Genomic DNA, 26194 nt, shown 5'->3' on the forward strand with positions numbered 1-26194 from the left:
GCAGCCGTTTCCAAAGCAGCATCAATACTTGGCAGAGCAGGGAGGATAGTCACAGAGCTGCTTTCTGCCAATACTGGCACTGTCCCTAATCCCAGATAGTGTTGGGAAAATAGAGCCATACAGACAGCTCTTGAGGAGATACCGGAGCTTGGAGAGGGGCTCTAGGTGTCGCGGAGAAGCGCGGGGTCCTTGGTACGTGCCTCGCCTGGAGGCGTCTGGCTCGGCTGCTCCCTGCTGCGTGATCCGCGGCGCTGGCTGGCAGGCGGATCTCATCTCTGTGCGTCCGGCAGTCCGGTGCGGCAGGTCCCAGCAGAGCTGTTCAAGTGAGGCTGGGCAGGAGAGTGACCCTTGGGGCTCGGAGATGCTGACATCCCACCGTGGCTCACCATCATGAAGTGCTACTGCAGGCCATTGTGGAGGGAGAAAAGCTGGCAGGAGCAAAGGATGGACATCCCCGCCAGAGTGCCAGAGCTGGCTGCAGCCCCTACGGCTGTCCCAGAGCTGGTGAGGTGCTGGTAAACCCAAGTAATTGGTGCCCTTTGCCCAAAAGTTAAGTGCGAATGGTTTGGAGATACTAGCATTGCACTGCAGCTAAATCGTGAGCCAGGGCTGGAGAATCCAGGCTCTCTGATGGCTTCATATGGGCTTTGGGGCTGGTTTGTATTTCGTACGAAAGATAGTCTTTAAAGGTCTTTTTAATTGGCTACTAGCAGTGGAGGAATATTGCACGTTTGCTGAAATACTTCCACAAGTGCTTCTCAGTGAGAGGTATCGTGTCGTTTGCTGTTGTTCATTTAAATATCATTCTTCCTTTCATTCTGCAGGGTGCGAAACTGCTTAAGGACACACAAGGAATGTAATTTATTTTGGATTTTTGCTGGTTAAAATGTGAAAACGGAATCTCTCAGTGCATAGCTCTGGACAGAGCTGTGAGCACCCATGTTATTGGGTGCTCCCTCCTCGTCGCCTCCCAAGGTGACAGGGCTTGGTGGGCTTCAGCAGCAGGTGGAAAAGCAGAGTTAGGAGCAACGTTTAAGAGAGACTCCAGAGCTCTCAGGTAATCTGTGGGTCGTGCTGGCTGTTTGGTGGCAGAGCGCTGCATTTGCCTCTTCTAGAAAGAGGCGAGCGGCGGCGTGCGTGCAGACGGCCCCGCTCGCTGGAGCGGTGGCTGGCTTGCTCTGCGGTCCGTCATCGCTACTGCCACAGGTCACCTGGGGTGTTTCTGTTTTGAGGTGGTGGGTTTGGATGGGTATCAGGAAACTAAATCATCAGGGAATGGAGTACAGTCCCCGTTAGTTACTGACAGACTGGCTTGCTTTTCAGCAGAGCCTTCTCCTTATGAAGGCCAGAGGCCTGGTTCAGGGCTTCGCTGGAACTGGTAAACCCTGACGGAGGTCACCAAGGAGTCGTGCAGCAACTGGTGCAGTAGCATAGGTACCGTTCACTAGTCTGCGGGCCTCCTGGAGCTCACCTTGGGCTGTTCCTGATCTTGGGTGCAGGGTTTGTCCTTCGTGGGTGAACTCCCTGCCCTGCCACTGGGCTACTCACCGTCATCATTTGAGTTAGGAGCTTGTGCTCACTGTGCTTACAGGACATGAAAGGTGTGGGCACACTTATCTTCACAACGTCCCCCTGAGGAGGAGGAAGAGGAGTTAGTGTCAGTTTTATAGACGAGTAGCCATGGCCAAAGCCCCACCAGCAGCTGCGCAGGAGCGTGGAGAACCAGCCTCAGTGTCCCCGCCAACGCAGCCCTGCCCTTGCGTGGGGAGGGGCTGGCGTGCTTCCTTACGCCTATTAGCAGCAAGAGTGAAATGCAAGTAATTACAGTTACCAACCCCCACTAGTTATTAATGTTTTGAGGATATCTCTTTGATAAGCCCGTCTTTTCAGTCCATTTCCTGTTTAACTGAAAGCAAAGCATCTTTCCTTCCACTATTATAAATCTGTTGTTAAAATGAAGAAAAGGAAAAAGAAAAAAAATCTCCCCAACAACAAAACCTTAACACCAGGCTTGGCGCTGCATCGCCTTTTGTTAGCCGTGGATAGAATTATGCATCATGAATAAAAACTGCTGTCAACATGCATTGGTTTCAAAACATTAGAGCATATGGTATGTGATTATCTGTATTGTCAAATGCAATAAAGTGAATTTGGATATAATAAAAAATGTAATATTTTATAAATTTGGTAATAAACTGTAGAAGAATTGACAGGCAGAGAGTATTTGACGCCTGTAGGCAAACAGATAAAAATGGCAGGACTTCCCAGCGCAGCGTGCAGTGGCTACTGCCGTCGAGTTAGGGAGCAGCTCCGTGCTCTAACGAGAGAGCCTGCCCTGGTGAGCTGAACGCCGGGGAGCGATGGCCTTCCGACCTGGCGCTGCGGGAGCAGGCCCTGCAAGAGCCGAGGCGAGGAGTAGGTTAGATGTTAAAGAGACCGGGGACCTGAAAACATCACTGCTGCTGACTTGCTCTGAAACACGGTGTCTGTGCTTCCGCTTTATCTGTGCGCTGGGGAGAGCCCCCTTGGGTTGTCCTTGGCAAAGCCGAGCGGCTCTCGGGGCGCGCGGCCCTCCCGGCTGTGCCGCCGGGCTCCGCCAGCTGCACCCCGAGCAAGCGCCCCTTCCCCAGCCGTGGGGCTGGGTACGTCCCGAGCCTGCTGGGAGGGAGGGTCGTTTCTGCGGTGGGAAATAGTGTTCAAATTTGTCCGTGACTTCACGTGTCGCAGGTCCTGCTAACGAACAGAAACAAGCACAAGCGTGAAAAGCAAAGTTCGCACTGCTTGTAGACAGAGTAGTTAGATTTTGCAGACATGTGGGGTTTTCCTTTTTGAAAGGAAAAAGAAATCCATTAGTTTATATCCTGCTTCCACTCCAGTCTTTCTTGTATACCAGTGACTTGTTAGAGAGCTAGAAAACCTCACCTGAAATAAAAGGAGCAATGCAAAGCTCTGATGAGCTAGAATGGATCTGCTCCCAAATGCTCCTGAGGAGCTGGAGTTAAATACCGGCAAAAAAGCAAATGCCGACTGAGGTATCTTCCTCTTTTGATAGCTCTTACTTCAACCTGATGCGTCAGTTCTCAAGCCTCTGAACAAATGTGAATGTTCAGACATGATGTCTCTGACTTAGAGAGAAGCTGAATCAGGAGAAGACTTTGAGGCCTCTTGTCTGGAAAATTCAGAAGCCAAAAATGCAGACAGAAGTGCACACGTACATGCAGTTTTTCGTAGGTCACTGTTAATGCTTCTGAATGATCTGTGAATATATTAATGGTTTCTGTTAATTAGCAATATGATAAAACTGGCATTTATTAAGTTGCTGTGTAGTGTGCATTTTAGTCATTATGTACTCAGCACTTTGATTTCAGAATGTTAATAGAATAAAATTTTAATGAAGATTTGTTGTTATGAAAAATTTATTATGAAAAGTTCAGGTACCACTTATATTAGCATGGCCGTAACATGAAGTTTCCCCTTTCACACCATGCACGATGAATAGATTTTAGAGGAAACTGCTCAGCTGAAAGAGCAGCTCCCAATGAACTTGCAGGGCAGAGAGGAGCTTGGCTGGGATAGGCGTCCTTGCTTGCTGTGCGCTGCCTCCGCCCCGGAGCTGTGTTCTTCCCGCTCTTCCGGCCTGGCTGAACAGGGAGGAAATAGCCCAAAGCCAGTCCGGGTTGGCCAGATTGCTTTTGTTTCTCAGAGCTGTGTGGAAAGCAGAGGAGTTTGGTGGTCGAAACAGAAGCTGGTGAGGACCCGTGATCACTTCGCCCGGGTTTGGTCTTTGCTCGCAGTGAGGAAGGATTGGTGCGCGGCGCCGCTCGCTCCGTGCGCGGATGCTCCTCCGCCCTCGCGCCGTGCTCCTCCCCGGGGCGGTCGGTGGGGTGTCGCATCCCAGCGAGCTGGCGCCTCCGGCACCCCCTGCGCAGACTCCTTGGCCAGAACGTGTCCTTTGGGAGAGGGACGAGTCCATATACCCTTTGCCCTGCCTTCAGGGAAAGTCACTCCCCAAAACGGGTTTAAAAGGACAGGCTGCGACCTGGGGCTGTGGTTTCATCTTCGCAGGCGCCTTTTTCTGACCGACGCTCCCTTTGCAAATGCCACGCAGCCATGGGGAGGACGGAGCGAGGAACCGGCGCCTTGCAGTTTGCAGAACAAAGGCACAGGAATCTCGAGCTGGTGCCCTTTCTCCCGCTGCGCGGCTGACCTCGGCTCTTGGCTCTCCTGCTGTGCTGGTATTGAAGCGCTAGCACCTTGGGTGGAGGTTTTGATCTAAGGCGGTTGTCTGCTGATTTAATTTTGAGAATTTACTCTCATGTCATGGAGTACATATTGACACTTTAAACAGCAGTAATACCTGCCTGTGTCTGTCATGAGAACCTGACTGTTTTCCTTACCCAGGCCAGGATGCACGTAAACACCAAATGGATCTGCAGGCTAATCATCTGTCTTGATGAGCATCGTTCACAGAGGCGCTGCCAGAGAGCACACCGTGCACTTAAATGAGGATGGTATTTCCTACCCTAGATCAGAGGTGTTAACCTTTGCTTTCCCCTTCCAACTCTTCCGGTCACACCGCGTCCCGGCTGGCTCTCACCGGGGTGGGATGAGGTTTTGTTCTCGGCAAAGCACATGGCACCATGGAATATGGTCATCAGTATTCCAGGCATTCGTCCCCATGCCAGGATTATGTTCAAAACGGAGGAGAAGGGGTGAAAGTGGTTGTGTGTGTGTGTGTTAGAGACAAAATTTGAGGAGCGTGGGCGTCTCTCTTGCTACATACTCATCTCTGTTGATTGATGGATTGGCGAGGTGCATGGACGTTACGGCTTGTCAGGACGTGAAGGGTTCCCGTCCTAGAGCTTCAGCGACTGAGAGCCGCCGTTTTGTCACGGGTGTTGGATTGATCCTGGTTGGAGGCTCTAGGTGCCGTGAGGATACAGATAACAGTGGATTCATCCTTTCTGCCACAGTCACTGTGTTTCTCTTCCCGGTTGCCTGCTCGTTACCCTGCTCTGTGTCCCAGCCGCGCGTGCCAGCCCCAGCCGATGCTAAGGCAGGGCTTTCTGCAGGGTGAGGCGAGCAGGCGTTTGCGTGGCGGGCGGTTGTGCGAGGCTGTGTGTGCCGGGAAGCCTGGAGCACACCTGGTCGAGTAGTTGGACGTGCGTGGCAGTGGAGGTGTGAGCGACTGCTGGGGTGAGGAGGCCACTTGGACCAGGATGCAGGGCCGCGGGGTGATCTTGGAGCTTCAGAAACCTTGGAAAGATGAGGGAGTAACCACCCGGTCCTGGGCCGGTCCCTGGCCATGCAGGTGGCTGTAAATCTAGGGAGAGTGCCTTCTTCGGGAAAAAAAAAACAAAAACCAAAACTCTCCATGTATTTGTAGCACAGGAAATAGAAATAACGGGAGCTAAAACTCAGCAGGAACAGCTCTTACCTGAACGGTTCTGGTAGCTTTAACAGGGTAAGGTGCAGTACCTCGGGGGAAGGTGTCATAGGAACAGATTTGATGGAAAGTAATGGAAATTTGGTGGAGAAGAAGAGCAGGACCTGAGGCACAAGGAAGACCTAAGCAACTTGTCCAGAGACACAAAGCAAGAAAGCGGCAAAGCTGGGGCTAAGTTTTAGGCGTTCTCAGTGTTGAGTTCCTCCTCTAACGAACAACTCTATTCCCAGAGGTAGGACTAAACCCCAAAGCGCCTGTTCCCAGCTCTCAGCGTAATGATTTGAGTTACCTTAGCAGGAATTAGGAAGCGGGAAACCTCCCTGATTCGCTGTCCTGGCAGCTGAAATGCCCCGGCCCTCCCGTCGCGTCCGCCCGTGCGTCTGCACCCGCCGGACGTGGTGACGGCATTGGGAGACCTGCCGCCCGCGCCCGCTCCCGCGCGTTCCTTGCTCTTGTGGGTGGCTCGACGGGCTCGGTGCTAGGGAGCGTACTAAGTAACGTGCTCCCTCTGATTACAAGGGATGTGTGAATAAAGGAGAACTGTATTGATTCACACCAATCTATGCATCGACTGCGTGGGAGCCGCTTGCAATTCCCAGCAGCACCAGAAAGCTTTGCAGCGGGGAGAAATATGACCAGGCAAGTTGAGAAAATAAATTAAACTAGTGTCAACTTTTCCTGTTTCTTCCCTCATTATTAATGGATGGAATGGGGCTCATTTATCAAGAAGAGGAAAAATTAATTGACACGGGCGTTAATATTATTATGCCTGGCTTGTCTGGTCACATTTCTTCCCCCTTTTTTTTTTTTAACTTTCTGAAAGGCATTTTATTACAGTTTACAGCAACCAGCTGCCAAAACTACGGGTGTAAACAAGAAAGCAGGTGCATAGACAGTGCCCCAGCGGGACTGGAGGGCTTTGTGTTTCAAAACTTCAGTAGCTGGAACAGGGCAGAGCCGAGGAGAGGCTTGCGAGGCCGCGGCGGCGCGGCGGCGCGGCGCGACGTCCTCTGCGCGCGCGGCTCTGCGCCCCGGCGAGGCCCGGCCGAGCGCAGGTCGCTGCGAGCAGTGGAGAGGAGATGCAGCTCCTAGCAGCGATGTCGACGTCTCAGCTGTGTTTTACCAAAGTTGACGTAAAACCTTTCAGCTGACGACTCAGGTGCGAAATGTGGCTGATTCGAGTGCGAAAAAACCAAGCGCAGGACACAGGGGCTTTTGATGCTTCTTATTTATGATTTCTAAAGATTTTATTAAAAAATGTTCTGAATCTTTTGGCAGTTTTGGTCGCTTTCTCTGAAGAGTGTTTCTCTTGTTTCGGGTCACCGTGCTGGAGTGTGCAGAGCCGTCGACCGCGGTGCTCTCGGAGAGCAAGCCTGCGGGTCGGGGAGCCTTGCAGAGTAACGCGCGTGTGCCGGAGGGCGCGATGAGTGCCGTCGGGCCTCCTGCGCCGCCATCGGCACGCGTGGTGGGAGGGTTTGTGGGGGAGCTCGGAGTGGCAGGGATGCTTCAGAGCATCTTGTCTTTCACTAATATTTCGCCAGATTTTTGCCCTCTGCTGTGAATAACGCACCTGTATCTGTTTCCTAGTGAAAAAGTCTCTTTTTTGTGAGTAATCAGAGTAATGCAATTTGCAGTTGTGCAAAATACCTTCAGCTTGTTTTAAAAGCTGGAAGTAGCTGGGTCCTCTGGTATTTGACTCGCAAATATTTTAGCAGAACATTAGAATATTTAGCTTTTTTAAAAATTCCAATTAGCAGGTGCAGAGACTGCCCAGGATCCAAAATAAGTCATTTGGAGATGTTGGCTCGTGTTGGGTGCCCAGCACGTGCCGCCGCGGGCAGGAGTAGGCTGCTGGGGCCGCCGGGGCTGGAAGAGGCTGAGGCTCGGAGCATCCTCGCTGCCCCGGGAACCGGCCCTTGGAATCACGGCGTTTGCACGGGGTCCGCGCGGTGTTTGCACAGGGTCCACGTGGCGTTTGCACGGGGTCCGAGCAGTGTTTGCACGGGGTCCACGTGGTGTTCGCACGGGGTCCGCGCGGCGTTCGCACGGGGTCCGCGCGGCGTTTGCACGGGGTCCGAGCAGTGTTTGCACGGGGTCCACGTGGCGTTCGCACAGGGTCCACGTGGCGTTTGCACAGGGTCCACGTGGTGTTTGCACGGGGTCCGTGCGGCGTTTGCACGGGGTCCACGTGGCGTTCGCACAGGGTCCACGTGGCGTTTGCACGGGGTCCGCGCGGCGTTCGCACGGGGTCCGCGCGGCGTTTGCACGGCGCGGAGGCTGGCCGCAGGGTGCCCAGCAGCCGGTGGCGGCGGGCGGCTTTGCTCTGCTTCCCCGGAACGGCCGCGCCGGGGCGAAGCCCGGGACCCCCCCCCGCCTCGCCGTGCCCGGACCCGTCGGCACGCGCGGCGGGAGCGTGCCGTGGGGTCCCCGGCTCCTCCTGAGCAGCTGCTGAAGGGGGGATTTTTCACCCGAAAGCAGTGAACACGTCTCAGCTTCCTTTAGTGATGCCGCTTGGCCCAGAGCCTCTTGTTTAGGGGCATTTATTTGCCTCTTATTTTATTTTTCCCCCCCCTCTTCTTTGTTTTTTCTTTTACAGAAAAGATCATTCAAATAAATATTCAGTTTTATTAATTTGAAAAAAAACCCAACCATTTGACTCTGTTAAATGCTTATCTCAAATAGAGCTTGTTAGCTTCCAATAATAGCTTCATTCAGAAGGATGCGGTATAATTTCATTTTAAAGTGTGTGTTCCTTGACAACCGCAATCCTATTTATGTCACCGTTTTAAACAGCCTTCTTTGTTTTGTGTTAATCTTTTTCATACACTTTCCGAGAAGCCTTTTTTTGTTGTTGACTCTTAGTACCTCTCACAAGAAATGCCCGTCTGGTTAGCCCAGGAAGGTCGCTCGAGTTTTGGTAATCTGGAGGAGAGCGAGGGTTCATTATGCTGACTAATAAGGCGTGCGGGCAGCGATATTTTTTTTGCATGGGCAGTTATTAAAAGGTGGAATCTGATGTTTAGAAAAGCAGAACCGAGGAAAGGATGAGGTTTTCCGTGGCTTTTCTCGTGCTCGTTTGGGCTGAGGTTGAGGTTGGGAGCCGAGCGAGGCGCGGGACGTGGCCGGCGCAGCCCTGCGTCCGCGCCGCGATGCTCCGCGGATGGGCGCGCGGCCCCGCGGGGCATGGCGAAGTCGGTTCTGCTGTAATTCGGGAGGAAAGGGCCGAAGAGGCGGCGCTCGCGGTGCCGCGCCGCGGGCCGGGGGCCGCGGGCCGCGGGGCGGGCGAGCGCTGGAGCCCCTCCGCCCACCCTCGCCAAGGAACGTGGGAGTCGTCGCCTCTCGCCCCGAGAGTTTTGGGGGCCTGCAGGGAGTCAGCCCTAATGGAGAAGTCCCGCGGAGTCAAGCAAAGATAAAATCGATAGTGTTCCATAGAAATGTAATTGGGTTTTGTAGAGATGACTCTCAGAAACCTACAATATATGAAAGAAAATAAAGCCTTACTGAGGTTCCTGAGCCATCGGGTAACAGGGATGTAACTATCCATTAAATTCTTTAGGATGGATCAAAAAATCTATAAGGAGGTTTTACTTCTCTGTTAAACCCTATGGAAGGGCTGTAACAGAACCTTATTAATTTTCTCTGAGACAATGTTTCTTCCCTCCATTAGTCTGTAATAGGTTCTGCAGCGGCTCGGTAGAAAGCAACTGTATTTACGCGTGCATATTGTTATGAAAGTTCTCAAAAATCCAAAGTGTCTAAATAATGCTTTGTTAAAATGAAATCTGTTTAGTGTGGTTAATATTTTCCTCTCCCCTCTCCTCTTTTTCTTTATTAACTAGGGTTTGGCTTCGTAACTTTTGAAAATGAAGACGTGGTGGAAAAAGTCTGTGAAATTCATTTCCACGAAATCAATAATAAAATGGTAAGTTTTTTTTTTTTTTCTGAAATGCGTGTCAATGAAAGCGAGATCTCTCCATTTGCTGCAGAAGCATGCTGTGCCTGGGTGGTCCTTGGGGGAAAGTTCTCCATAAAATTAACTGTGGTGCTAGACGCGGTGTGTCTGACAGCTCAGCTTATGGGTGAGCGTGCTGAGCTTCGGCGTGGCCCCTCTTGGCCCCCCCAGGTCTGCCGTCTGTCCTCCCCTGCATCCGTGGGAGCTGTCTCCAGCATCAGGCATCCTCCGGGGAGCAGGAGTTTGGTGTGGGGAGCAGAGGGCTGAAGATGGCCTCAGTCAAGCTGCCCACCTTCTTGGCCAGCCTTGGAGAAACCCTCCTGCTCCCACCCTGCTCTTGGGAAGAGCCGTGGCTCTCCACCAAATTGCTCCTTTAAGGGTTGTCAGAAGGGCAGTGGGCTGGAATAGCTATTACAGACTAAATGCTCCCAAAATAGCTGTTCTGGTCAAATCGTCTGTGCAGCTGAGCCCAAATGCTGCTCCGGTGTTGCTGCTGCCCGCAGCTGCAATCCCTGCTTCTCCACTTGTCCACCCTGTACATGATCCGGGGGCCAGACCCGTCTTGAAGTTTCTCCTAAGTTACAGTCTTGTCCCAGATTGTGGGTTGCCCTGTCACTAAAGCCACCGAGCCAAATGAAAAAGGGCATTTGTGTTTCAGTTGATGCAATAACTTTGATATTTTCAGCTAAAATATTCTTTTTCCTTTTGTCAAAACATCTTTGCTTCTCAAATGTGTACTCAGATATGCATTGTATATTAGTCTGATATGTGTTCACAGACTTTAAATTAAATAATAGAGCTTTTAGGGTGGATAAGATCAAAGCAATCTCCTTGGCATATAGTGGAGGCCTGATTCAATATTTGACTTGCTAATTTTTCTCAGGGCACTGAAATAATATTCTTCATATTGTTCCTTGCTGCACTATGCATCTGAAATAAAAGTAACGATCCCTTTGGCGAGCTCTTCATTGCGATGTCAGGGCTGGGCTGGGGCAATTCCCACCTTTCCCAGCAGGAAGTGGTTTTCCCTGGCTTGGAGGAGTGAAGTAGGCTCAGCCTCGAGATGTCCCGGGCAGCTGGCTGCTTCCTCCGTCTCCTCTTTCAGCCCGTTCTGCTTCCAGAGTTTCCTCCTTGCTACCAGTGGTACCTAGTGTGAAATAAATGTGGATTGTCGGGGAGACTTCACTCCGTCATGTAGTTACTAAATGATGATTAATCTGATTCAGCATTTAACTTAAAACAAAGCAAAATAAACCCAAACACCCCCACCCAGAAAAACAAAACAAAAACCCCTCGAAACGTCAGGCGGGGCGCGTGGGCGGCCCTGGGGCTGCCAGGGCTCCGCGGCGGGCGCGGGCAGGGCCGAGCGCTGCCGGCGCTGCCCTCCCTTATCGGGTGTTTCGTGCAACCTTTCCCAGAAAGTCCGGGCTCGCGGAGCGGGCCCTGCCTCCGTCACGGCTCCCCGCCCCGGGCCCGGCTCGGACCGTTGCGTGGGCCGTTGCTGTTTGGTTGTCGTGGATGGTTGAAATGCCTTCTTCCCGGCACTCCGTGCCTGCCCGGAGCATGATCCAAGTGCCACGGTGCGTTGAGTAGTCTCCTCTTGTCACTTCTTTTACAGCACTGATTTTAAAAGCAGCCCACGAGGGAGGAGATGAGACGTGCTCCTGTCTTGGCACTGACTCATCGTACGGCTGCTGCGTCTGCAGCCTCGGTGGCGAGCCCAGGCGGGCGCGCGGAGGCCGGCCGCGCCGCTGCCTCCCGCGAGGCTGGCCCCGGCCGCGCTGCTCTCAGCCTGTCGCCCCGCGGCGCGGATCTCCGCGCGGCTCCGCCGGCTCCGGCTCTGCCCTGGTCTCCCGCGCGCCGCCGTTCCCCGAAGCGCGGCGGGACGGCGAGGGGACGGGGCCGCCGTTGCTCGCCCGCCTGCTCCCAGCCTCCCTGCTCCCTTGCGGGTTATTTTTAGCCGAGCTGCTCTGCCTCTGTTGCCACCCGGAAAGCTTAGGATGTCTAATGTGGTATTGCACCAGCGCTGGGAAAGCGAAAGGAAAATGCCAGCGAGATATTTAATAAATGAAACTCGGAGTTTACGTGGGAGGCAGAGATCCTCGCCAAGCGCTTGGGGGGATAAATGCATAAAAGCAAAGCAAACGGTCCCCGGGACGTTGTGCTGCTTGCACGGGCAGGCAGCGTGGCGAGGAGAAGCCTGGCGCGAGCGTGCGCGGGGGCCGGGGGGCCGAAGGAGCTGGAGGAGCGAGGCGATGGTGGAGTGATTGCTTCCGTTCCGGGCTGTGCAGCGGCAGCGTTGCGCCCGTGGCGGGGCTGGCCGACGGGACGGGTGCTGCTCTCGCTCGGCCGGCGGGCGGCTGGCGTTGGGGGTTAGGGCATCTGCGCTCCTCCACCCTCTGCCCGGAGCGGCAGCCGTCGCCGACTCGCCCCCTTTACGGGCGCCGCGCGCCTGGCCGAGCGCTCCGTAGCCCGCGGCGCCTCCCTTCCCGGAGGGCCGAACCCCGCCACGGCGGCAGCGCCGGTGCCCGTGGTCCCGGCCGAGGCCCGGTGGACCAGGCGCGCGGCGGCCTCGCGCGGACCTTTGGAGGTGGCCCCGGTTCGCCGGCAGCAGGACTCGCCGCCCTCCGCGGAGCTGGAGGAGAGGAGAGCTTTGCCTCTGGGCACACCGGGTCCGGGAGTCGCTGTCCGCAAGCCAAAGGAAACTGCTGGCTTGGTAGCTCCCATTTTAGGTTTCCTTGAGCAGCTTGCGGAGCTGGAGGCTGGTGGGATGCGGGTGGCCCCGGGGGAGCTGGCGTGGCCACCGCAGAGGGCTGCAGGGTGGCGAGCCTGGTGGTCTTGGTGGCAGCTCCCTCCCTGCAGAGCGAGAGCGTTAGGACCCCGTGAAGGACGGTGCTGGGAGTCAGGTCGTCTCCAGAATTTGTGATGTTGGGTAGAAGTACGAAGACTGCAAGGTGGGGCAGCTCTGGCAACCTCGTCTGTCAGCTGAAGGGTGCTGCAGACTTGTGCAATCCGAGCGCGTTACTGTGCTGTTGCTCTTGACTGTGCTTTAAGGGCTCCGGCTTGTGAGATGTGCAAGGATGGCTCCCCAGGAGGTCCGCAGCCTCCAGGGGGGCTGGCGTTGCCCCCCTGCGCGGGACGAGCGAGAGGAGCTGCCCGGCGCTCGGAGCTCTCGCGCCTTTGGGGGACCAGCAGAGCCGGTGAATGCAGAGGACATCGGCCAGGCTGCTCTGCGCTCCCCTAGTTGCTGACTTCCCCCGAATCTCCTGTGCTCTGAGCACGTGTAAGCAACCCCTTATCCCATTCTCCACGCCCCAGCTGTGTCAAAGATCTGATGCCTTTTTTTATAAGCTTTAACCTTTCTTCTGTTTCCTGGTGTAGTCTTGGCTTTGTGGCACTGGTAGGTGACTGTAGATTTCCCTGCTGCAGGAGCAATAGTTCTGGCTCGCGACTGCATGAGTGACGTGGAGTCTCCAAGGTAATCTAATCTCAACTAGCTGTGAATTGCACTTTGCTGGCAAGACAAAGTTGCCTTGTCTTTGGGTGGTAAAATCGTATTTTGTGCATTGTGAATACATGAGCAGTCCGCTTCCCTGAAAATAGCTCCGGTTTCCCTGGAAGGCTGTTAGCCATGTTTTTTGAGCCGTCCCGGTGCTGAGAGCTGACAGCCTGTGCTGTCGCGCTGGGTATAAGAGGCTTTTCACTCCCCATCTCGACCATCGGCGTTCTCCTGGGTCTGGCTGCTCGTCCTGACCCAAGAATACCCCAGTGCAGTGTTAATTCTATAAACTAGACTAAACAAAAATAGTGAATTTTAGTTCCCCTGCCTTTTTTTTTTTCAGTGTTACACTTAAAACTTTCTTTGTCAGGCGGCTGAAACTGAGGCACATCCATCCTGCGGGGTGGGTGGGGAAGCAAACGGGAAGTTGCCGAGGTGTACAGAAACGCCGAGGGGAAGGTGTGCGGAAGAGCCGCGTTTACGCCGGGGCGGAGGCTCTCGGACGCGGCGGGATCCCTCCCCGCCGGCGCTGCCGCCCGTCCCGCGTGGGCGGAGGGCCAGGACGCGGCGCCGCGCGCCGTCCCCGACGCCCGCCGGCCTCCCTGGGGCGCCCGGAGCTGGCGCGACGAGCCGGGCGCGGACCTGCCGCGGCGTCGGGCCGGGGCGCGCGGCTGCCGCGGGGCTCCGCCGTGCCGGTCCCTCGCGCGGAGGAAGCCGCTCTCCTGCGTCGTGGACGGTGCCGTAGCTCTCGCTATGGGGTGTGTTTGTTTACAAAGGCGTAGGAATTATTTTTCTCTCCTGCTGATGACTTTTTCTTCCCCTTTAAATCCACGTTAAAACTCTTTGCAGCTCACTACCATTCTCTTTGTGTCCCTGCGTGCTGTGAAAATCATAAATTAAGCTAGCCTTTCAGATAGCAGCGGTAGGCTGTTTTGTGGTTGCAGAAGCTAATTACTGGGTTATTGTTTCAAACGGTGCTAATCCAAACTTCATTTTCCTGTTAATTGTCCATCGAGCGGGGCTAGATTGCTTTGATGGCTCCGCGCGCCGGCCGCGCCGTGGCTCCGAGGTGCAGCCAAGGGCTCCGCGGCGCTGGAGCAGCGGCGGGCTGGAGGCCGCGGCTGGGAAGCGAGACGATACACTTCTGCTGATCGCCCTAATTCGGCTGAAGAAATTAGATTGGCATACTCCTGATAAATATCCCTCTGATTAAAAACAAGCGAAGGAAAGATTCAGAGGACATTGCGTAACGGCGTTGTCTTGTGTGGGGGACGGTCATCGGGGAGGCTGCCGATTCTGGGCGGCGCTCCGTGCTCCGCGCGTTTTGGAGTGCTGTAAGGAGGTGGAGGGAGGTAGCGCCCGCTGTCGGGCTTGCAGTGTGCTGTCCTCGGGGGCACGGACGTTTCGGCGAGGACGGGGACAGCAGGGCACAGAACGCGATTAGCCTGGACACCGACTGTCTGTAGTCAGGCTTAAAACTCCCAGCAAACGCTCGGGAAGGTTTCTTCTCCCGCGGGACAAGCGAGCGGATGGGGGGCTCGGGAGCTCCCTCCGTCCCATCCCCATCCCTGTCTGCAATGGAGCTGCGCGTTGCGGGCAGGTGTCCCAGGGCTGCGTGGGCGCCCTGTCCCCACCCACGATGGAGCTGCGCATTGCGTGCAGGTGTCCCAGGGCTGCGTGGGCGTCCTGTCCCCATCCCCGATGGAGCTGCGTGTTGCGGGCAGGTGTCCCAGGGCTGCGTGGGCATCCTGTCCCCATCCCCGATGGAGCTGCGCGTTGCGTGCAGGTGTCCCAGGGCTGCGTGGGCGTCCTGTCCCCATCCCCGATGGAGCTGCGCGTTGCGGGCAGGTGTCCCAGGGCTGCGTGGGCGTCCTGTCCCCATCCCCGATGGAGCTGCGCGTTGCGTGCAGGTGTCCCAGGGCTGCGTGGGCGTCCTGTCCCCATCCCCGATGGAGCTGCGCGTTGCGGGCAGGTGTCCCAGGGCTGCGTGGGCGTCCTGTCCCCATCCCCGATGGAGCTGCGCGTTGCGTGCAGGTGTCCCAGGGCTGCGTGGGCGTCCTGTCCCCATCTCCGATGGAGCTGCGTTTTGCACGTAGGTGTCCCGGGACCACATGGGCTGCACTTAGGACAAGTTGGTGCTCACTGAAGTCGTCGGTGGGAAGATTTCTGTTTCCTTTTCCTTTATTTATTGTACTGAAAGGTCAGGCGCTGGGTCGCTCTCCATGATGCTGTCAGTAACACTGCCTGCAGCGTTACGAGCTAGCGGGAGCAGATGCGTCAGCTGGGTCTCCTCGCTCTGGATAGTGTAAACCTGCAGACCCCAGAAGGAAATCCTTCCAGCTCTCCTCTTCCTTCTCAGCCCGTTAATTCCTTTAATGACCCAACACTTGGCAAAACAGTAACAGAAGTCAAACTCTTGAAGAACTTGACTCCAAACTTGGTTAGATTCTGGCAGTTTGTTTGCAAGAGATGCATGTTTTGACAGCACTGGCTGTATCTGAGCATTGTAGCTTTGGGAGGTGTTGCAAGCGAGCTAAGTAAATACGATCTGCCATGAGGTTTGCTGTGGAAAGGGGAGGAGTAGGTGGTTTTGTTTAAAATACTCCCATTACAGTCAGTTAACCTTTATGTTACCTAAATGGAAATTGTATAAACCTAAAATTTTCACTGATGAGGTTGCCTAGGAACAGGCAGTTGGTTTTCGTAAGATGATGAATACACAGTCACTGATCGGGCTGTTAGGAGCAGAGACATTTAGCCATATTATTTTCCCTCCTGCTTTGGGCTGGTGCAGTTGCCCGTTTGCACGCCGGGAGCTCCCTGTCCTTGCCGGCTGCGCGAGCAGCAGGTCATGCACAAGGGGTTGCCCTGCTTCGGGCAGCCCAACATCCAGCCTCTGCTTGCAGATCGCTGGTGGCATGGCCAGCCGCATCCGTGGCCAGCCCACGAGCAGGGCCAGCCCGTGGCCAGGGCGCACGGTGCGTTTCTTGTGGCCACGCAGAGGGCAGTGGGGCTGCGTGTGGCCATGCCAACATGTAACACAGGGATCATGGCCCTGGCCTTGACGCATTTCTGTCCTTGATCTAACGTGGGCAGAGAAGAGTTGGAAGGGAAAGGACATGCAATGAGGATGAGGAACCTGGGAACCGGGTTAGGAGCTCGAGCCTCCAGGTTCAGCCGAGACCTTTGCCATCAGACTGGTGGTTCTCAAAGCATGCCAGGCTGCAGTGTGTCTGCAAGGTTTGCCTTTTGCTGAGGGTGAGGGAGGATGAAGGTGTAGAGACATAGAGGTGGGCTGGGACACCTTCAGCCTGGTCTGGCCGGGCTCCCCAGCACGGCTCGTGCCTGTGCCAAGGGGAGTGCTGGGGCTGGCCGTAAGCGCAGACAGGGCACCAGGGAGCAGGGAAGGGCCAGACCTGCTGAGCACGGAAAATTGCCTCATTTTTCCCATTTCCCACCTAGAAGGACCCTGCGAACCGCCAGCGTATGGTGCGGGTGGGCCATTGCCCGGCGCCACGCCGTGCGGTTTGCAGGGGTGTCCTGTGCTGCCGGTGAGGCTCCTGGGGGTAAGGTCTCCCAAGGTGTTAGCTGGAGCCTTGTAATGTGATTAAAATGGCATTGAGCAACTTCAGAAGGTAGCAGGAGTACCTAGAAGTGAAAGAATGCAGATCATTTATTAGTAGGGTTTGCAGAAATTTTCTGCTGGGTAGAAATATTGATTCTTTATTCTTATTTTAAAAGGAGCTTTATGTAATGATCACCAAGAGTCATTTTCTGTTATCGATTGTAATAGAGCTGTGCTGAGGACTTTCCTCCATTCATTCCATGCCCGCAAAGTAGCATTGAGAGTAAGCGCAGCCCGGGTTTTCCTTTCAGAACACAGCAACTTCTTAAATCAGCATTTTTTTCATCTTTACAGTGTTTTCTGCTATGTGTGTGTAAAGAGACGTACACGTTTGCTCTTTGAAATCCGTTTACGCTATTCTTAAAGTTCACCTTTGAGGGGGAGGTGGCATGGGGAGGCAAATGCTAAAAATAAAACTCCCCCCTTAACTAGCTCAGTTCTGCATTTGACATTTACATGGAATTCATTTGCATCTCATTTGTACATGTTTCTGCTCAATAGGTAGAATGTAAGAAAGCACAACCTAAAGAAGTGATGTTTCCACCAGGGACGAGAGGAAGGGCACGTGGATTACCCTATACCATGGACGCTTTTATGCTAGGGATGGGAATGTTGGGTAAGTGTGCAATGGCCACGGCTTCGGCTTCGGAGCGAGCCGCTCCCGTGTTGTCTGTCTCCCCCGTGTGTGAACGCCGCAGGCGTAGTGGTGAGCAAAGCTCTGCGCTTGTGTGGGTGCGAGGCTAAAACTTAAGCAGGGGTGGAAAGGGGAAAATAATCCTATCTGTGGTAAATGATTAACTCCCCCCCCCTTCCTGGAATATAAAAATTTGCATTTAAATGGTTGTTTTAAATAGCCCATTTTACTCTTACTCACAAAAATAGAATGATGAAAGATGCAGTATGTTCATTCTGACTAAAAATGATCTCTCCCCCTTTTTAGAGGAATTGAGTCACACATTATTCCCCTTCTTTTAAAGGTATCTTTGACAGTTCAGCATAGATAATTGAAAATCTTGCTGGTTCTTAAATGGCATGCAAGATGGAGAAAGCAAGGAGATGCATAACAGTATAGGTCGCAACAATAATTACGACTTTCAAGGAGATGGAACAGTATTTTAGTCCAGAGTATTGTGTCCAGAAAATACTAATTAAATGGGATAAATGATGTTTAATGGCAAAATTCTATTTGTGCATCAGGGCTGTTTAGTTATAATTGGTTCTCATTTGTTTCTGCCTAGATAGTTCTTTTCTTTCTATATAATCTGACAACTTCCTGATATACTGTCCTCAGATTTGCCAAGCCAGAATGCTGCTAATCCGTTGCCAACATGTTTTTAGAAACTTTATATATTTTCTTCCTGCTCCCTTTGTGTTAGTGAGCTGTCCCCTGGTTGTCACCTGCTGGGTCTGTAAAGGGAGCACGGAAGAGAGATTCTTTGGAGGTGTCGCAGGCAGAAACAAGCCTGTCCTAGCTGGCAGTCGATAGGAAGTGGCCTTCGCTAGGTGCTTTGAATTTTCTGTCCCTGGTAAGGTGGGTTGGCGGTTGAGCAGAGGGGTTGGGGATGTCAGAGCCCCATGGAAGAGCGTTTGGGCCGTTGCCTACAGTCTGGAGGCTTTCCTCTCCTTCCTGTCTCCCCACCGGAGGTGTTCCTGGAATTCACCCATTCAGAAGGGAGCGTTCACACGTCCGGCTCCTCCGGTGTCCTCGCCCAGGCCTGCCCAAGGTGCGCCTGCTCTGCTCTCCTCCTGGCTGACGTTGCGTCTCCTCTCCAATCCCACCTGCCGCCCAGGCTCTGGTGTTTAGGAAAGCTTGAAATAAGTCATCTGAAAGTCCCCAAAGCCAGAGACAGAACAAGACTGATACCGTTTGCAGTAAATTGTTGTTAAAACAGAGGTCAAGATAGTTAAGCCAACCCAGTGACTTGGAGGGCCTGCCTCCTAATTTGTGAACAGTTGCGCTGCTGAACATCAGCATTGGGAGCAGTTAGCATGGAAATACTAGTTGTTGTATATCCCAGTCAGAAAGGAGTAAGAGAAGTGTTGATACTTGCTGTCTTCAGCAGGAGGAGGAGAGGCAGGAGGTTCTCAGAAACTATTCCAGGCCATTTCTGCGTGGAGCCGGTAGGTGCAGTCACAGGGCATCTAGCTTTGCTGGGACCAGCCCATGAAGAGGTGTGGGTTTTGCTTTTGAGAAATCCATATTCTCAGGCAAATCCATCCGTGGAAAGAGTAAAAAATCCTCTGCCTCAGTAAGGCTTTTTGTCTGGTGCTTCATAAGCAAGACACTCTTAAATTTTTGAAGACGAAGTTTTCTGAAGTTTAGTTACTTCCAGAAGCTAAGCACAAAAACAAGCCTTGAAAGCTGGATCCTTAGTTCTCCCGAGCTCTGCAGAGCAGATCCATAAGCAGCTTGGCTGCTGGAGAGGCTGAAAGACCTGCGAGGCTCTCTGAAGTCAGCATAAGGTCAGAGTATTTAGTTCCTATGAAAATCAGGCTGTTACACTGAGATGTCTGATTTCAGGCAACTTGCTTTGATGAGGATAACTTTCCTGCCATGTTTGCTTTATCTCTGAATTAATAGTAGTGCTATTCGTGTGACTGGAGCAATCCATTTCTGGGCTGTTGTAATTCAGTTATTTCAGCTGATCATCTATTTTTCTGTCCCATCATTCCCTCCCCCCACAATCACCCTGTACTATTTGGAAATTACATTTTAGGGTTAAAATATTCGGCTTGTTCTAGTAAATCTGTTATTCTGTCACCTGTGTATTCTCAGTGTGCTTGAGCGTATTTTTTTTCTGTTTTTATTTATTTATTTTGCTCCTGTGGTGTCTTATGTTCTGGTTTCTGGGAGCTGGTTGTATGCAGCCTTGCTAACTCCTAGTGCAAGACGGCTGCTGGCAGAACAGAGATCCTGGAGCCCTAGTTTAGCAAAAAGGGCAAAACCCCTTCTCTGCTCAGCGCTGCGAGCACTTGACTGCACTGTTCTGCTCAGCGGAGCAAGGAGTAGTAAAGGTGGAGAGCAGTTTGCAGGGCCAGGGTCCACCCCTGTGAGCTGAGAGGAGCGTTCAACCTGCGGACGTCCTGTGGCTGATTCTCGCTGGGACTGCCTCTTTGGAAGAAGATTGTTTTGAACGTTAAAGCTAAGAAGTAATGAAAGGACCCCTCGACGAGCGTATCTGTTTCTGTGGGAACCAAGCAACGTTGATGTGTGTTGGCAAATGGTTTTCTTGCTGCACAGGTGTCTGTCAGGCATACGCGGTGCCTGACTTCATTAGGTCATCCAAACTGCGTCTGCTCCACTGGCTTTCATAGGGCACCTCTTAATGTGATCTTATTAGATTTCAAATCGGAGTGACTTGCTCAGAATTAATGATTGATTCATGTTGAAGGCCAGATGCTTAATTATCTGCTCTGGCTGTTTTTTTCATCTTCCAAGTTCCTGCTTGCTACAGTGGCATCGTGTTAAATAATTAAGTAAGTGCTAAATAACAAAATTACAACATGCAAGTCCAAGGCTGTCTGAATGGCTATTATAAATCCCCATTTTCAAAGGTTGCCTGTAAGAGTTCACTGCAAGGCTGGAAACTGGGCACATCGGCAGTGTCTCAGCGTGGAAGCAGCGTCCTTCCTTGGCCAGCCCCAGCAGCAGCGCAGCGGCGAGGCGCTGTCCCTGGGAGGAGAAGGGCGTAATTAACCCATCAAACAACGAGGCGTTCAGAGTAACATATTGCCAGAGGGAGATTCTGAAGTAGCCGAATATTTTGTTAAGATCCCAGGAGGCCTTTGTCAGAATCACTCCATTACTCGTTTAGATATTTAGCTGGGCTGAAACAGAGTGAATTGGAGCTGCTCTTGAAAGATTTTTATACCTGTTTCCAGAAGCCCTTTTTCAAGGTCACCTTCTCCAGATGCTGATCGCAGGCAGAGGAGGAAATCAGAAGCAAGAACACACAAGACAACCCAAAGGAAAGAGTGGAGAGTGACTCCCTCCAAAGCTATTAAGGAAGTTGGTCTTTTTCATTAATCATAGCCTCCCCGAGGATCCTGCAGCAACCGGGGTCTAAAGGTACATCGACAGCCACGTTCTGTGATGATTTGGTTGATTGGAACAAAATTAAAGTGTTCTTCTAAAAAGGATTTTTTGACTCCAGGAGCGCAGGCAGACTGAGTCTTTTGCCAGGACTGCTCCTGGGCTGTCTCAGTCGCTGTCTGCTGATGGAAAGTGCACGTTCTCAGGGGAGATTAGGAACATTAATTAGCCACTCTGCATAAAGAACAAGCTGGAATGATTTCAGTTCCAACCATCTCTTTCTCCCTAGCAACCCACTTCACAGGAAGGAGTGGTGAAACTCCTCGGCATCCTCTCCAGCACCAGGAATGCCTGTAAATGGGAACCGTGTCTCTCCCAGCAGGCAATGCAGACATTTCCAGCTGAATAAGGACTGTTGTTCAATTGCCCCAAGACTTGCAATGCACCCAGAGGTTTCACCCCTGTTAGAGAATCCTGAAAACCTGAGAAACGAGAGAAAAGGAAGAAAAGTAACCAAGGGGCAGCATTAATAGCAAGTTTTCTCTCTCTCTCCAACTTTCCCATCTGAGGCCGCTGTGTGCGTCTGGGATGGTGCAGCCACCGGAGCAGTGGTCCTGGAGGTCACATCAGGTGCGGGTGGTAACTGCTGCACTGACTGCTCTGAGCTGGGGCCCGGCAGCACTCATTTCATTCGGTGATGGGCATCTTAGACATGCAGGGGGTTAATAATAAAGCTGGGCCCTTTTTAACTTGCAAACCCTTCCAGGGATAGGAGAGCTCAGCCTATAAAGCTTATACCCCAAGACTGCTGAAGTAATGTCTGATACGAACACCGAATTTCTGAGAGTCTCTAACAGGCTTCTTATATCATTGCACAAGCCAGACCGGGGCTCTGCATTACTGCGCACATTCAATCTAGGTAGGCTGAACTCATGCATAAAAGAGCTAGTGCCCTTCAAAGAAAGTCATTCCTTTTTTCCATCAGACTCTGTTTAATAGAGTAGTAGCTGCCTCTGAGGCAGAATTAGGGAAGGGGAACCTTTGCTAGACACGCTTCCTGGGAGTCTTGCAGAACGCATGGGAACCCACCTGGCTGCGATAGCAGCACCCCGCGTAGCGTTCACCCTCATGAAGGCAGCTGCAGTCATCTGTAGCTTAACTTTTTAATTCCCTTGATGTAGGAGATAGATCAAATTTTTTTTGACCCTGGGAGAAACTTTTACAGCAGATGTTTTTCTTCTCTGTGGCTGCTCCCTCATATGTGATCACCCCCGTGCGCCTGTGGGAGATGCTCTTTGTTTTGTGCTCCCTGGTGCCACGAGTTCTTATGTCAACATCACAGCACGTTTCTTTTGAAATACCCTGAACGTATTTTTTTGTAGCATGGGGCTTTGCTTTGGAAAAAGGTCAGAGTGTCTTTCCTTCTTGCTCCGAGGTGCATCAAAAGACCATAATTTGCTTGTATGGATTGGAACATTGCAATTAAATTTCAGAGCAGAGATCTGCAGGCCCCACCGTGCTCAGTGTGTTCACGTATTAACCATGAGGTTTGTGTATCTCGACCTACCATCCCGCAGGCAAAATCTTAAAAATTAAAAGATGTTCCCGTGGCCTGATTCTGTGACTCTGCCTCCTCGCGGAGCGGAGAAGCCGTTCCTCGCCATGGAGGCTCGTCCCTACAGAGCGGAGGCCGGGGTCTTGCTCGGGCAGGGGCCTTTGCAGTGGCTCTTGGCACGCGCCCTGGCCAAGGGTTCCCGAGGGTGTCACGGAGGGAGAGCCCGTGGGTGTGGATGGTGCCGGCTTGCTGGGCACGCACAGAGCAGAGGCGCTTCGGGAAGGTCGTCCGGGCCTCGAGGAATGCCCCAGCTGAGGCATACAGACCGCCTGGGTCACCCAGCTCTCCTGTTCGGAAAACACCTGTAACGCTGCCCTCACCACGACGGGCCTCAACACTGGCCATGTTGCAATACCCTTAAATAAGCTGTAAGTAAAGGGGCCAGTAAAGGTGCTGCACGTGGCAGTGCTGCGCATCCGCCTGCCCGTTCCCGGCCAGCGCGGCAAGGAGCTGGCCAGGTGCCCATCGGCGAGTCCTGCTCTCTTCGGTTTGGCAGGGAGCTGAGCAAAAGCGTTTGTGAAGGCAGTTTTGCCCGTTGGCTTACGTTTGCCCTTCCATGGACAGGAGGGTCTCACTTCAAGGCAGGTAATCCAGTCAAAACTTTGATTTTTAGTTTAGCAGCAAGAGATAATTAGAGAGATTGATCATTCACGAGGAGTGCTGAAGCAAATAAATTGTTCGGCGCCCAACGCAGGATGAGAATGGCACCTAATGGGAATGGTGGGTAGGTCAGCATGGCCGTAATTTGGCTTGATGAAGCATCCGCATGGGCATGGTGTTAATGTGCTATTGATATTCAGGCAGCCAGTTTCCCCTGTGCACATTGGGCTCAGGCTCGTTAGAGCAGAGCTGGGCACTGCAGCAGCAAATGAAGAGGAAAATTGAAGTAATGTTGTATTACAAATTTATGATTTCATCTGCCCTACCCGGGGAGTGTGGCGCGGAGCCGGCGGAGTGCAGCGCGCTGGGCACCACCAGCGGTTCTCCACCGCCAGCTTCACGGGGGTGCTAATGGCGCTACTTACTTAGCAAACAACCCATTTATCAATATTGTTGCTTTAGGAAAAAACAGGTTTGTAAAGCTTAGCTCTGAAGGATCTGGTTTATCGGCAGAGGTGATAATTTCCGAGGGGATGGAGCTGTTGAGCCGTAAGCACACAGGGGCTCGCCATGGGCGTGCGGAGCAACCTGCTCTTCCCTGCGCTCTGTTGAAGCCCCTGGAAAAAAATCACCAGAGCGTTTTTACCTTCCAGTTTTAGATTATGATTGATAGTAAGTTGTATGTCTATATAAAGCCAATCAGAAATGGAGGGACTTGCTGTGGCACAAAAATAATTGTACACAGTGTTTTAGTGTTTTAGAGGCTAAATAAAAGCAGAGATGGGAGACCTCCGGAAGAACCACTCAGCTGTTAAAAGTGTGCTCAAATTCCAGTCCAGTTGCCATGGTAGTCGCTGCAGAGATTTCTGTTGACGAACAAACTTTTTACGATGGTGGTTCGGTGCGGAGAGTTGTGTCCCAGGATGCGGGGGCAGCCCGCTGGGCGCTGCTGGTCAGAGGCACCCTTACGTAGTGGTTCGGTTGCGTTGGGGCTGGAAGGGGCAGTTGCTGTTTCGAAGCAAACTGAGCGAGCGGACTGAGGAGGGAGGTTACAATTCCCGGGAACCTCCGGAGCGTAAGGCCTGGCGCGCGGTGCCCGAGAGCCCAGCCCTGGCGGGGCCCGAGGAGGTGGCGCTCCTGCCGGAGGGCTGAGAAGTGACAGGTGGAGAACGTGCGCAGCCTCTTCAGCACTTGGCCTCCAGCAAATGAGCAAACCTTAATTCTTCCGTAAGAGTAAAATCTCTCTTCTTTGGCCTAGTCTTCACTGTTAAACATCAATTTGAGCAAGGCGTTGGGCGAGAGATGCACACAAAGAGATAATGAAGTCCTCTCTGCCTAAATGGCAGAAAATTACCTCTCTGCCTCTGCACGTTTAACGGTTTTCGGAGATGTTTTGATGTTGCCTAGATAGAACTGGTACGTAATTTAATGCAGAATAACTCGGAACAGTGAGCTGGAAGTGAACCTGTTTCTTAAGCTCCGAGTCTCTGATAGCCCATGCTCTGTGTCCCCTGGATATACCATTGCATATTGAAGATCGTGAACCCTTTCCGGGGTCCCATGGTGGGCCCAGGAGGCCGCTGGGCAGCTGCTCATGGCGCGGAGCTCCCATCTATCCATCGTGGTTCCCAAAGAGGCAGCAGAAGCTCTTTTTTCCTGGGCACCAGTGAGTCTGTGCGTGGCAAGGCAACATACTGCATGATGCAGTACAGCTCTTGGCCAAGCACCTGCTGGTTAGGCAAGTGAGTGATGGTATCTATGTTCGTGAGATGTTTGCTCGTGGCCCTCTTGCAGCCTGCTAGCACCTGCGTGGATTGCGCACTGGGCTGTGTGCAGGCAGGAGCTGACCTGCGCTCATGGCTGTAGCCCAAGCCTTGTTCCAACGTCCACCCTCATCAGAATGACCTTGCCCTCTTAGCACCATCACATTTTACTTCCATGCGCTGTGTTTAAGTGGGCAGAGTTGCTACCCGATGCAGTTACTTAGGCACTTTTATGAACAGAATAGTCTTGAATGGTATTTCTCTCATAATAAAACTTCAAAAGCTGCCTGAGGTTGGATGTGTTTCTGTGTGTATCCTAGAAATTGCTTTAGGAAGCGGTTCTCATGTCTGAGTTTTACTTTCCTGAAAAATTAAAGGCTCTTTGGCTCATTGCTGTTGCTGCCTCGAACTCTTTGATGTGTTAACTGTTGTCCTTCACACTCCTGGGATAAAGAATTACTACTGCCTTAATCTCCCACTGTCAATAGCTCTGAAGCAAAGTACATTCATTGTAAGCTCTCCAAATGTCAGAGCAAACCTGTGTTATGTGTTTAGCCTTAGCATTTGGCATTTACTCTTCCAGCTGAAAAGTATGCACAGTCCTTGGGCTCCAGATCCAAAGTGCATGTTAATTATGAGAGTGGCAGGTCTTACGCACAGCGGCAGGCAGGCGAGTGGTCGGGGAAGCAGGGTATCTCTAGATGTTTCTATCCAAGCTGAGAATGAAATGTTGCTGTGGTTTCGCATGAGGAGAGTAAATCCTGTTTTTCGATACCTTCTGTAAAATTGAGTTTCACCCATCCTCCATGTAATTTTGCTTTATATTTGAAAACAAAAACCCTTACTAATCTTCAAACTTTTTTCTCTCTTTCTTTCTCTCTTTTATTTTATTTTACTTTTTTTTTATTTTTACATTTCTGTGATCAAGGTTACCCGAATTTTGTTGCAACGTATGGTCGAGGATATCCTGGATTTGCCCCAAGTTACAGCTATCAATTCCCAGGTATGTACGTTTCATTTGCAGATTTACTTTGTTTCCCCCTTCTTTCCTTATTTATTTTTTCCTTTTTTAAAAAAACATAGCTGCAAGTTGAGACAGGAAAGTCTGCAGGGAGCATCTCACACAACAACTATTTTTTTTGACTATTTAAACATATATATATATATATACACACACATATTTTTAATATATTTTGATTAATGTGTAAATTGGTACTGGTTATTTGAAAACAAAATTCATAAATTAAAACATAAAGCAACAGAAATAACTCGAGCTATTACCCTCCCTTTGAGGGTTTTTTTTTTCTTTTATATATATTCTGGATGAGTATACATGCACACAGAGACTCACACTCAGGCACACAGAGACTCACACACACGTTCACATACTGTTCTGTGGTAAGTTTATATTCATTAGAAGTGCAGTTTTGGAATAAAAAGTCCAACATTCCTGTATTCTATACAGATCTCTTTGGTGTCCTTCATAGCAAGTAGCTTCTACCAGTGTGCTGATCACTGGGTGTTGTCCAGTTTTTCCTCCCTTTCCGTGGCGTGGTTGCCAGGCTTGGCTGCGCTTAGTGACTTCCATTCCCTGAAAGTGTTTCTGCTGCCGGTCGCGGTTGCCCGGACGCGGGGGGCGGCTGCCTTTCTGCAGAGCGCGG

At 52.1% G+C, this 26194-nt stretch overlaps 1 protein-coding gene across 6 annotated transcripts in view; it reads left to right on the forward strand.

Annotated features, from left to right (window-relative positions):
* MSI2 (musashi RNA binding protein 2) overlaps positions 1-26194 on the forward strand; it is a 234591-nt gene that overhangs the window by 175409 nt on the left and 32988 nt on the right. For all 6 annotated transcript variants that reach the window (XM_062592220.1, XM_062592221.1, XM_062592223.1 and 3 more), the window contains exons 8-10: positions 9286-9368; positions 17024-17138; positions 25462-25536. In XM_062592220.1, coding sequence (XP_062448204.1) covers positions 9286-9368; positions 17024-17138; positions 25462-25536 — 273 coding nt within the window. The remainder of the gene's footprint in view (positions 1-9285; positions 9369-17023; positions 17139-25461; positions 25537-26194) is intronic.

The sequence above is a fragment of the Rhea pennata genome, chromosome 20 (genome assembly GCF_028389875.1).
Source record: "Rhea pennata isolate bPtePen1 chromosome 20, bPtePen1.pri, whole genome shotgun sequence".
Taxonomy (NCBI): Eukaryota; Metazoa; Chordata; class Aves; order Rheiformes; family Rheidae; genus Rhea; species Rhea pennata.